The following is a 13,249-nucleotide window of genomic DNA, read 5'->3' as shown; positions in this document are numbered from 1 at the left end:
CTGATGGGAGAACCCTTCCCATCAGTGTAGATAGCGTCTACACTGAAGCACAACAGCAGTGCAACTGTAGCATTTCAAGAGTAGTTGAGCCCTGAGTTTAGTCTGAGGGTCTGACAGAGGGACTCAGCAGCCTGAAAAGATTTGTTTAGCCCAGATAAAAGCTTGTTGCAACTCCAGGGGCTTTTACTTTAGCGGGTGCTATACTGTTCTGAGGTTGCTGTGGGAATTTCTGTAATTTGATTCAGTTAACTTTAGATTCTGTCCTCACACACTTTAATAGATATTTATTTTCCATATTTTAATGCTCCTGAGTCTTGTTGCCTTCCCCCCTTCAATTATCTGAGTCTATGACCTACATGACCTATGACCTACACTGCACAAATGTGAGACTGCTGTGACAATCTTGTTTTCTGTTCTGCCTCTGTGACCCTAGTGTGTTGTTTTAGAAACATTTAATTACATTTCATAATATAACTAACAATAGTTTGCTCTTGTGTATTGCTTTTCACTAGCATAGATGGCTTGATCTTGCATGGGGACAAGTATCCTCAGCTTCCAGTGAAGTACAAGGGAGTCAAGGACACTCAGTGCCTCTCAGGATCAGATCTATGGGGCCCAATACTGCTCCCAGTTATGTTAATAGCCAATTTACACTGAATTAAAATTGGGCCCATAGACACTGCAAACAATAAGCAGTGTCTATAGGCCCAATATAAGTGCCAGGCACTAGGAAAGCAAACATACTGCGCTATCTGGGTTTGAGGGAAAAGAGAGACATAGAACTGTGTGTGTCATGTACATCTTGATAGATCTACAGCCCAGTTTGTTTTATTATTTTCTTCAGCATGACAAACAGGAAGGGCAATCAAAATCAGCTTGGCAGAATGTGCATGAGAACTGTCTCTGGAGAGATAAGCAATTGATCAAAATCACATTCTCTGATCTCTTGGGGCCAAATCCTGTTCCCATTAAAATCAAAAGGAGTTTTGCTATTGAGTTCAATGGGAACAGGTTTTGACATTTGGAGAGGAAAGAAAAAACCACTCAAGCAAGGTGTGCTTATGCTGCAAATACCGAAGGTTGCTGACTCATGTGAGAAAGTCAGATATCTGATCTTGTCTATTGCAAGGGAGAAATCAGCAATCAATGAGGTTAGAACAGTCTCTGTACCATATCCAACTCAGAAATCTATCTGCAAAGGATCAAGGAAATATGAAGGCTCCAGATTACATTAAAGTCCTCAGTCTCTTGGTTAGAATGCTCCCATTAGTATATGTTCATAGTCCAGAGGCTGGAGCAGGAAAGAGGCAAAATGGAGATGTTTCAAGGCCAGGGCCTTTTAGCTTCTGCCAAGAGCCAAGTAAAGGGAAATCTGTTCTCACTGTGAAAGATGGTGTTTGGAGTCACATGAGCAAGTTACATGTTTATCAGCCCAGCCCATATTCTAGTTAGAACATTCACAAAGAGTCCATTAAATGTAGACAGGCGTTTTCTAGGGTCCACTGTGAGCTAACTGTTCCTCAATGGGCCATTCAACTTGACTTGTCTCTTCATGTGCTGGCTAAATACTTTGTGGGCATTACCACAGCAGCAAGCAAACATATCTAATATTCATAACTTCAGATACCAAGATGAATATACATGCATAGAAAGAGAATAATCATAAGTACCAGCTATTTAATGTACATTACAATTGCCAAAAGAGAGTCTGAAAAATCACAGCATGTACCTGCGACCCTCTGTGCCAGCAACATGCCCCACTGTACTTTTGTTATTGGTTATGTAACAGAGATGGAGCCAGTGACATGACACTGTTTAGTCTACAAGGGCAAGGTTAATTTTTAGGTGTTGTGACAAAGCTCTGTCCTTGCCTCCATGGGTCCCACATTTCCTGGCAGATTTAGCAAGCCTCTAAGGCTCGCTGTGACTCTCCACGGAACCCTTCTCTCTCTCTAGGGAGAAGGGTCACAGTCTACAGAGCCATTTCATCATAAGCCAGCTAGGGAAGTGAGGAGAAGCTATCCTTCCTTGCACAGTCTCTGTTGTCTCCCAGTCTCAGTGATTAATTGGGGGCAAAGGGCAGGGAGCCCAGGTCCACCCTCTACTCCAGGCTCCAGCCCAGGGACCCTAATAGTATCAGCTATGGTAGCTGACCTTTTAGAAACATGACATGTACAATTCCCTGGGCTACTTCCCCCACAGCAGCCCTTACTTCCTCAAGCTCCACTTCACCCTTACCTCAGGGCCTCCTTCCTTGTACCTGATATGGTGTGTACTACTCAGTCTCTCCAACAGCACAACTTCCTCCCACAGCTCCTGACATGCACCCCAACCTGACTAACTGGGAGGCTTTTAACTAGTTTCAGCTGGCCCTTGATTGGCTTCAGGTGTCCCAATCAACCTAGCATTCTCCCTGCCTTCTGGAAAGTTCTTAGTTGGCCCCAGGTGTCTTAACTGACCTGGAGCAGCTGCTATTTCACTTATCCTGGTGCCAGGGATTTGTTTAGCCTGGAGCTAATATATCTATCTCCTGCTACTTTTCTATAGCCATCTGGCCTTGCCCCATCACACTGTTAACTTTTTAATGTTCATCGGCCTTGTATGTGCTGAGGTGGTTTAGCATAACACATGTTTTTAGGTTTGCAAATCTGTGAATCTCTGCCTCTTTGAGATTTTATTATTAATTATTATTATTTTGCTGGTCATAATGTGGGAGGGTATCCTCTCTGCCCTTTGCTCATGAGGTTATGTATGTGTCTTGTAGCACTCGTCTGAACACCAGTTGGAAGGAATTTTTTTTTCAGTAAGCATGGACTGATTCTTTTCTCTTAGAAGGCATGCATTTTTTTCAGGTACGCACTGATTGATTAACACAGAAAACAACTAGGGCTGTTAAACTTTCTTCAAATTCAACAGAAAATTAAATTCAGCTATATTTTCCAGTACAGTGATGAAATGGGTGTTTGTATATACAAACATCAACATGCTTAACTACTCACTTTCCCCCCAAATATGTAGTATTTCAGTCTGTTTATATGGAATATTGGAGTTGTGTGAGGAGCCATTTCAGCATATGTTTGACTTACTAAAAGTCAAATGTTAAGTAGAACTGTATCCTAAACGCATTATGGTATTACATCCAAATATTGCATTTCAATGGGAGATTCAACTTCCTTTATAGGAACAGAACAGACTCCAGAAACTCTTACCACAAAAGTGGTTCATAGTCATGCAAATAGTCCTATTGTCTTCAATGGAATTGATCAAACGATTAAGGGTTTACAGAATTAGGTTCCAAGGTTGTAAACTGAAATTGTTCTGGATGAAACTTGTTTTTTCCTACCCCTGCCCCCCCACCGCAGACGTTCTTGTTAAACCCTGGATTTGTGCTGGAAATGGCCCACCTTGATTATCATACACATTTAAGGAGAGTGGTCACTTTAGATAAGCTATTACCAACAGGAGAGTGGGGTTGGGGCAGGGGGAGAGAAAACCTGGATTTGTGCTGGAAATGGCCCAACGTGATTATCATACTCATTGTAAGGAGAGGTTTCAGAGTAACAGCCCTGTTAGTCTGTATTCACAAAAAGGAGTACTTGTGGCACCTTAGAGACTAACCAATGTATTTGAGCATGAGCTTTCGTGAGATGAAGTGAGTTGTAGCTCACGAAAGCTCATGCTCAAATAAATTGGTTAGTCTCTAAGGTGCCACAAGTACTCCTTTTCTTATTGTAAGGAGAGTGATCACTTTAGATAAGCTATTACCAGCAGGACAGTGGGGTGGGGCGAGATATTTTTTCATGCTTTGTGTGTATAAAAAGATCTTCTACACTTTCCACAGTATGCATCCGATGAATTGAGCTGTAGCTCACGAAAGCTTATGCTCAAATAAACTGGTTAGTCTCTAAGGTGCCACAAGTACCCCTTTTCTTTTTGCGAATACAGACTAACACGGCTGCTCCTCTGAAAAATGCCTGAGCTGACAGATCAGAAGGAGCTTCATTCGAATAAAGGTGGGCAGATGTGTGATAACTACCAAGCTAGGAATTAAGATGAGTAACTTTCAGCAAAGTTCTTGGCAGATTCCCGAGGCAGCTAGTTTAAGGCCGTCAGTGTCCGGCATTATAATCTTCACTTATAGTTTTCTCACCCACAAAGCTGGAAAATGAGGCATTTGTTTTCTTTGTTTTGCTGCTCCAGTTCCAGTTAACAAAATGCAAGTTAGACTATTTTGGCTGAAAAGAAGAATTCTATGTACACTGGGGACAACACTTGATTCCTGTCAGCCTGGGCTGACATCAGAATCCAAACATCCTCTAGTCAGTGCAAGCAGAGGCATTCCTCTAATGATTTGGACTTGATGTGATGCAGTATGAACGTCATGGATAATTCAGACCAATGGGGAAAAACAGAATCAAAAACAATGTTTAAACACCTTCCATCCTCCTCACCCCGCCCCTCTTGAAGACTCCTGACCAACTTAACAGCACAATGCATATGCTAACAAATTTAAACAAAGCTTTTGTTAGCATATGTATTATGCTGTTAAAGCCATATAAAGAATGAATGCCCTCACTAGCCACGTTCTGCTCCTTTAAGAGAAGGGGGCTAGCCCCAACTCTTTCCGCTACCCCAGACCTGCTAAAAATCTCTTGCTGGTACTGCGTACTGGAGGGTGCCGCCCGACTTGCCCTGCTGCCTGGATTCCCTGCAGCGCTGCACCTGGCTGAGGTTCAGGGGTGGCGCCAGTCACTTCCACCCGAGGCCCTGCCCCTGGCTAGGCCAGAAGCCAGAGCTGGGAAGTAGTAAGAGCTGCCCAGGGAACCCAGGCCGCTGTGGGCAACCTCGGAGTCCTAGACTCTCCATCTGCCCTGGGTGGCACGTCCCAGGGAGTGGGAACACCAGCCCGGGGCTACTCTTGAGCGCCCCCGATGCTCTGCAGCGCTGGTCACCGCCTGCCTCTGGCACCCAGCTTGGCCAGGGGGCGGGGCCTTGGGGGAAGAGGAGGAGCCAGGGGCGGGGCCCCAGAGAGGGGTGGGGCTCTGGCATATGTCCTGGTTTTTCATTTTGAAAACGGGGTCCCCCTCGAAGGAAGGCGAGGAGGGAGTAGCAGGCATGAGTGGAACGTGCGTGACGGAGGGGGAAGCAGGAGGACAAAATGGCGGCCCATGCTACCTGAGGGAAAGCACACAGCGGGAGAAGAGGAAAGCGGGTGGCTACAGGGGAAGGAGGCAACAGGGCAGAGCCCTGAGGGGAGAGACTCGTAAATGGGGGCGGAAGGCCAGGTCTAGGGGAGAGGAGAGGAGAGGCGGAGCGCGGCCGTTGCTTCCCCACCCTGGAGGAAGAGTCACGTCCTACCGCTCCTTTAGCTTTCCAGGCCACACTCAAGATGGCGGCCAGACACAGTTAGGACGCACGCTAACGCCCCGCCCACTCCCTCTCTGATTGGCTGTCGCCGCCAGCAATCTGCAACACCACCCAATCAGCCTTTTTGTTTGGCTGGTCGCCGAAAACGTGCGGCCTAGCAGTGCTACGGCGTAGAGAGGAGCCCGGCGCCGCTGGCCCGGGGGGTCCCGGCCGGGTGCGGGTTGGCCAGCATGAGCCGGCTGGGCCCTTTCCTGGTTGCGCCGCGCCTGCTCCGCCGGCCCTGGGTCCTGCCGAGGCGGCCTAGCGGCGTCTCCATAGTGACGGGACCCTGCGCGGGCCTAGCGGGGTCAGGCGCCGCCGCCTCCCTGTGCTCGGGCCCAGCGGCTCCGAGCCTGGCCATGGAGGAGCTGCTGAGCCGCTCCGTGCCCCCGCTGCCCCCCTACGAGACGAGGGAGAAGGCGCCGCCGCCGGCCGAGCTCCGCAGCGCGGAGTTCATGCGCTCCTACAGGGCCCTGGAGGCCGGCCCCCCGCGGGCGGAGCTGCTGGCCCGCCTGGCCCGGGACTTCGGCGTGGACCACGGACGGGTGGCCGAGTTCAGCGCCAAGGTGCTGCAGGCTCGGGAGCAGCAGAGGGAGCCGGGCGCCCTGCTCCAGGCCGAGGACCGGCTCCGTTACTACCTCAGCCCCCGCTACCGGGGCCTCTTCCAGCACCTGGGCCGGCTGGAGGGCGGGCTCCGCTTCCTGATGGAGCTCAGGGGCGACCTGGTGGAGGCGCTGGCGGCGCGGCATGCGGAGGGGCCGCACGTCAGGGTGAGGGGAGGGCGGTCGCGGGTCGCGGGGGGCAGTGGGGCTCCTAGGTGCCGGGCTGATGAGAGGGGGGCCCAGAGTTCGTCAGCCCTTCCCCCCAACGTTTGTGTCAATGAAGTGAAATGAGAGGAGGTGGGACCCAGCGAACAGGATGTACCTTGGGCCCCAGATTTCTCCCGAGGAGCCCGTCACGGCAATACAGATAATGATGGTGTGAAGGGTGGGAAATCCAGCACGCTGTGGAGGAAATGGTGCACTGATGGACATGATATGGCATGGCACCAGGAAGACCAGCTGCCCGTGGTGTAGGCTGCAGGTGGGAGCTGTTGTGTCTCTGCCAGCGGTTAGATGAGCCAGGAGGAAGGGAGCCATTGGCACGAGGCAACACGCTTGTGGAAAATAATAACAGGACGTAGCAGGGCGTCCTGCAACTTGTGTGAGAATTTCCATTTTGGCAAGTGGAATAATTGGCTTGGTATGAGATAACTGGTGAGGTGAATGTACTCTGATTCCAAGGATGTGCTTTAGCTACATTGGTACAACACACAGGGTGTGTCTACACAGCATTTTGTAGAAAGCCTGCCAGCTCGGGTTGACACACTCAGGGTAGTTGGAGCTCAAACGGGTGCTTTAAAAATAGCTGTACAGACGGAGTCTTGTAGCTGTTGCTTGGGCTCTGAAGCCTAGAGGGTGGTGTGGGCTTCAGATCTGGAGCCGCAACTTCAAAGAGTGCTGTCTAGAGAGCAATTTGTAGAGTACTAGGATGAATACCATTAGCCTGAGTATGTCTCGAAGGCTCACTTCAAAATGCTGTGTAGAGGTGTAGTATAATGTTAATGAAGCAAAATGTTAGGAGGTGTCATCCTGAGGTGTCTTGGCGGTGGCAAGCCAGCCCAAATGTCTGGGTCTCACTGCTTGGCAGCAACATGGACAGTGCTATTTTTAGCGTGCTCTCTCAAGTGGTGCTAGAATGTGTCTGTTACCAAGGGTGGGAGGCATGCTCCCAGTGTAAACACACCCTAAGAAGCTACTACAGGAGAACCTCAGAATTACAAACTGACCAATTAACCACACACCTCATTTAGAACTGGAAGTACACAACCAGGCAGCAGCAGACACCTCTTCTTCCCCTCTCCCCCCCACAAAAAAACCCCAAGTACAGTACTTTGTTAAACATAAACTACTAAAACAATAAAGGGAAAAAGGGAAAGCAGCATTTTTCATTTGCATAGTAAGGTTTCAGAGCTGCATTAAGTCAATGTTCAGTTGTAAACTTTTGAAAGAACAACCATAATGTTTTATTCAGAGTTATGAACAACCTCCATTCCCAACGTGTTCGTAACTGAAGTTCTACTATATAAGTGTTAGCTCTGTCTCTCATCTGAGGCTTTAGTTTAGTCTATTCTCACTTGTTTACTACAGGAAACTAGATCTGAATTCTGTTTTTTTTTCTTTTACATAAGATGCACCTGTTAAATGTCAAGGAAATCCAAGGATTGCATATATCTCCAGAGTTGCCTCTCTATAAACTTCTTAATAGAAAAGAAAAAGAATAGAGGGAGGGCAATAGCTGAGTTTTAGTGTCTAGAGTTGTTAGTTCTAACTATAGCGCAGTATTTTTTAAAAAATTATCTTATTGTTTTTTGACTGCTCTCAACTAGTGAAGTCATGAGCTGGGCAAGGCTTGTGAATTTGAGCAATAAATGAGGGAAATATATCCAATTCTGGGACATGTGTACGCTTGCCTGGGATGTTTGTGAGGAATTTGTTTGAAATACTCTAAAATATATACATATTTTAGCATGTTTGGATAGTGTTGCAATTTTAAAACAACCACTTTAATGTTTTTGCTCATTTGTTTCTGAGACTTGTGGATAGAGCCTTGCACGGGTGCAAAATTTATATCCACGGATGCAGATAATCCATAGATATAAAGTGGTTATCCGGGGAGTTGCAGGGCTCTACCAGGAACTGCAATGGCAAAACCGCAGGAGATACAGACCACTGGATGGAAGGGACTCCTGTCCGGGAGCATATGAGCTGCTTGCACACACTAGCGTGACCAGGGACAGCTGCTGGTGAACCTGGTGGGGGGTCGTACAGTCACTTCATAGGAACTGCCCAGGATGGGCGCTGGCTCTTGCGAGCGACTGCCTGACATGCTGCTGCTTTCGCTACTACATTTCCTGGTAGAGCCCTGCAGCTCACCAGATATCCACTTTATATCCATGGATATCCGCATCTGCAGATATAAATTTTGTATCTGTGTAGGGCTCTTCTTGTGAATACATGTCAGTGTATCCTCATCAACCAATCAGACTGCTCCCTTAGTTCATTCTTTTAAAGATTGTTTTAATGATTGAAATTTTAAAGATAGTGTGGTAACTGCTGGTTTTTGTTTACAGTTCTGCAACTCCTGTTTGCTCAATATGAAACTAATGAAACCTTTTTTCAGAGTAACAGCCGTGTTAGTCTGTCTTCGCAAAAAGAAAAGGAGTACTTGTGGCACCTTAGAGACTAACCAATTTATTTGAGGATGAGCTTTTGTGAGCTACAACTCACTTCATCGGATTAATGAATAAATTGGTTAGTCTCTAAGGTGCCACAAGTACTCCTTTTCTTTTTAATGAAACCTTCTGATGCATATTTCCTTCATTCCCTGCAGGATGGGTAAACTCCATCCTCTAGTGAATTTTATGCAGTCTTTATAAAAGCATTTTTTTCCTGCCGTTCATGGCTCTGCTTTTTCCAGTTGGGGCCTTATGTCCAAACAGCTGGCCCATTGATTAATGAAATCTTATTTCATGTGCCAGCATTGTAATTCTTATTTTTTCAATTGCTCCCCCCCAACCCCCCCCCACACCTTGGTTGATGATGTCTCTGATTAGTGATCTGATATAGCTGAACTCATTAAGTTAACAGGAGAACAGTGGATGTCTCGATGTGATTTGTTTGTTTGTTTTAAATGGGTGGGGCACATCCCTCCTATTTTTTCTAGGTTATTATTGGCAGCCTTTCTTCAGGAAAATTATTTTGGCGCCATTGTATTATGCATTGGTTCCTTCAGTTCAGTAGAGAGGATTCATACAATGGGGTTTCGTAACTCAGCCCATGATATCTCCGTTTAAAGCTGAAATTATCTTGACTTGATTTTGATCACAAATCTTGTTGAAAAAAACAGAGTTCTCTTGGAAATGTTTATTCTCAGTATTGGTTATGACACTGGGATGGTTCAGTAACCACTGATCCTAGTCCGGCAGATGATTAAAAAACAACTGTACTGCCCCCTATTGTCTTCCTCTGAGCTGAAGGAGGAGTGCTAGACTATAGAAAAGGGCACAGAACAGTCTTCTCAGAACTTATGGTAAGGCTGGTAGCTGGATTCTGCAATACTAGAACTAAATATGTGACCATTTCTCCATCAAAATCTTTACAGGTATTGTTTAAATGGAAGGATGGCAGACCATTTAGTGATTATTTCTCTACCACAGGTGCATTGCTATTGAATCATTACTGTAGTAGATGGTGAAATGGATGCAACATTTATCATTCTGTAGTTATACCTGAGTATTTATATCTTCAGTGTAATGGATAAATAGACTTAGTTGGTCCAGTTTTTAAACCAGCCTATTGATGGTAAAAACTTAAATAAGTGTTTGCATGAATTATACTGCTTTTTCCAATGTTGAGATAAAAATCGTTAGGATGCAGAGAGGTAAGTCTCCTTCTGTGTTCACCTCATTTGATTCAGTTCCATAATGACACAGTGCCCAGGTATTGTGTGCCTGGCTGTATCCCACTCTTAAATGTGGTTGGTAAATGGATGATGATAGGCGCCATGCGCTGATGTGACTGAACTCCTTCTTTTTATGCATAATTCAGTGGTGATCTTGATTTTTTTTTTTTTTGTAAGTGGCATAGCTGTCATGAGCCTTATCAAGGTAGGTTTAGTTCAAAAGACTATTTTATTTGTAGCAAACAAAATCTAAGAAACTGAGTAGAATAGTCCCAATTTTCAGTTCAGGAAGACCAAAGAATCTGAACATAAACATTGAACAAGGCATTGTATACACACTGAATAGAAAAAGGAGTACTTGTTGCACCTTAGAGACTAGCAGATTTATTTGAGCATAAGCTTTTGTGAGCTACAGTTCACTTCATCGGATGCATGTGCTCAAATAAATTTGTTAGTCTCTAAGGTGCCACAAGTATTCCTTTCTTTTTGCGAATACAGACCAACACGGCTGCTACTCTGAACACTGAATAGAGGGTAGTATAAAGAAAAGAACACCCTGCAAATACGGAGGAATTTGTATTCAGGGTTAGTATTCTAAGGTAAAACAGCAGAATCATGACTAACGGCCCAGAGAAAATGACTAGACTCTTCATAGACTAGTTGCTAAGAAACAGTAAATGACTTCCTGGTAGACTCATAGAAGATGATAGATACTTCTGACCCAGCTGCAGAACTGTTTAGACATACCTAGCAACAAAAGTTCAGATGTGGACTATGTTGGTGGTAACTATATAGTTCTTCCCCTGTGGGTATGCAAAAATGCTTTTTGGTGTTCTGAGTCTGCTGTCTGACAGGATGCGTACTCCCTTTTCCTTCAGCTAATGCAGCCATGGAAGGGCAACCCCACCTATATAGGTGGCCCCAAGGAAGTATTGTGTGCCTAAAATGGACTGCTATCTTTGCCTTAAACTCTTATATAAGACCTGCAGATCAGCGCAAAGTGCACTGCAAAATAAACAGTTTGCTGTTACTGATTTAGACCCAAGTGACTACTAGTATTGAGGGTCTGATTAAAAATAGCCATGAATGCCTATAACCTTTGTGCACTTTGAAATGTCTTTAGTAGGGCTGTTGATTAATCATAGTTAATTTTGAGTTTATTGCATGAGTTAATTGCCATTAAAAAACTGCAGTTTTAATCACATTGTTTAACAATAAACTACCGATTGAAAAATATTGAATATTTTTGGATGTTTTCTCTACATTTTTAAATATATTATTTCAGTTTGAACACAGACTACAAAGTGCACGCTACTAACTTTACATTTTTTGATTTATAATTTTTACAGTGGAAATATTTGTAATCAAAACAGTATTTTTCAGTTCACCTCATACAATAATGCAATCTCTTTATTGTGAAAGTGCAACTTACAAATGTGGAATTCTTTTTACATAGCTGCACTCAAAACCAAAACAATATAAATTTAGAGCCTACAAGTCCACTCAGTCCGACTTCTTATTCAGCCGATCGCTAAGACAAACACGTTTGTTTACATTTACGGGAGATAATGCTGCCGGCTTCTTATTTACAGTGTCACCTGAAAGTGAACAGGCATTTGCATGGCACTTTTGTAGCCAGCATTGCAAGGTGTTTACATGCCAGATATGCTGAACATGCATATACCCCTTCATGTTTTGGCTACCATTCCAGAGGACTTGCTTCCATGCTGATGATGCTCATTAGGGAAAAAAAAAAAAGCATTAATTAAATTTTGACTGAACTTCTTGGGGGAGAATAGTATAGAATAGTCTCCTGCTCTGTTTTACATGCATTATGCCATGTATTTCATATTATAGCAGTCTCAAATGATGACCCAGTACATGTTGTTTGTTTTAAGAACACTTTCACTGAAGATTTGACAAAACACAAAGGTACCAATGTGGGATTTCTAAAGATCGCTACAGCACTCAACTCAAGGTTTAAGAATCTGAAGTGCCATCCTGAAAGGGACGAGGTGTGGAGAATGCTTTCAGAAGTCTTAAAAGAGCAACTCTCCAATGCAGAAACTACAGAACCCAAACCATCAAAACAGAAAAAAATCAACCTTCTGTTGGTGTCATCTGACTCAGATGATGAAAGTGAACATGGGTCTGTCTGCACTGCTTTGGATTGTTATTGAGCAGAACCTGTCAGCACGGACACGTCCTCTGGAATGGTGGTTGAAGATGAAGGGGCATATGAATACACCAAGAAAATCTTTCCTGTGTAGACAAACCCTTAGAGGGAGTGAGGATTTGGTTAAGTCGTCCAGCAAGGAAGCCTTAGGAGCAGGTAGCCTTGATAGAAAGAGCTTTGGCTGACACGTTTTGGTATCCTTTGATTTGCCAGTAAAGCAAACCTCAGGAAAGGAGTAAATGTGGACTCCTTACAGTGTGCATAGACTGTTCAAAACAAGGTGGAAAAACCTCTTGCTTACAATGGAAAACAGTACCAAGTTACTTGCTTAATCTGCTGCAGTCTTTTCTTTGCATGACACTACAGTAGCATACATGAGGCAGAAAACTGCTGGAGATGGGCCTGGGAGCCTACTCTCAGTACAGGGGTCTTACCCCTGGCATTGAAGCTGGTAAGAGCTTTATAGCATGTTCCTACAACTTGTCCTCTGTCATGGGTGAGGCCAGAGTCCCCATAGCCAATAGAGGGATCTAGGAAACTACCATATTTATTAGAGCCTCCCTGACTAATTTACGCTGTGGGCTGTGTAGAATATGCCCCAGATATATAGCGCACAAATGTGACTTAAAGCCACCTATGCCCCCTTCTATTTCCTAGCCCCATTCCTGTGGTTAGCACAAATGGAAAAACAGAGAATCTGGGCAACTGTGGTGTAATTTGGAACAAATACGATCTTCCTTCAAGTACACTGATTTTCAGTAGATACAATTAAATAGTGTGTTTCATAAATATTTCTGTACCAGTAATGTGTAAACAGAAAGTTAATGGAAAATATATTAATTACTTAGAACAGTTTTCAGTAGAGGAAATTATATAAAAATTTCACCAAAGAGAGAGAAGAACAGTTTGGAGTTGTGCCCGTATACAGGAAACTTTAATATTTTGCTGTGTCCTGAATTTTTAAACAAGCTCCATCTTGTTAAACTGAGAGCTGAAGTTCAGATTTTGATAGCCAGAAGTTACTCTGACAGTTTTTTAATGATCTTTTTCTAAATCTATAAGTATCAGTGTTATCTATGGAATGGTTTCATTGGGAGTAGTTGAGGTTTGGGGGTTTTGTTTGAAATATGTAGAGTATAAGAGCTGTGTGGGGAGGCTTGCAAA

General features: G+C 44.5%; 1 protein-coding gene across 3 annotated transcripts in view; it reads left to right on the top strand.

Annotated features, from left to right (window-relative positions):
* The first annotated feature begins 5,493 nt into the window (after positions 1-5,493).
* Positions 5,494-13,249, top strand: part of MLYCD (malonyl-CoA decarboxylase) — a 38,745-nt gene continuing 30,989 nt past the window's right edge. For 2 of the 3 annotated variants that reach the window (XM_073308067.1, XM_073308066.1), the window contains exon 1: positions 5,494-6,176. In XM_073308067.1, the coding sequence (XP_073164168.1) occupies positions 5,598-6,176 (579 nt within the window). In that variant the 5' untranslated portion in view covers positions 5,494-5,597. The remainder of the gene's footprint in view (positions 6,177-13,249) is intronic. The other variant, XM_073308068.1, reaches the window with a different exon arrangement.

The sequence above is a fragment of the Lepidochelys kempii genome, chromosome 12 (assembly GCF_965140265.1).
Source record: "Lepidochelys kempii isolate rLepKem1 chromosome 12, rLepKem1.hap2, whole genome shotgun sequence".
In the NCBI taxonomy this organism is placed as follows: Eukaryota; Metazoa; Chordata; order Testudines; family Cheloniidae; genus Lepidochelys; species Lepidochelys kempii.
This window is presented reverse-complemented; position numbering and strand designations above follow the sequence as displayed.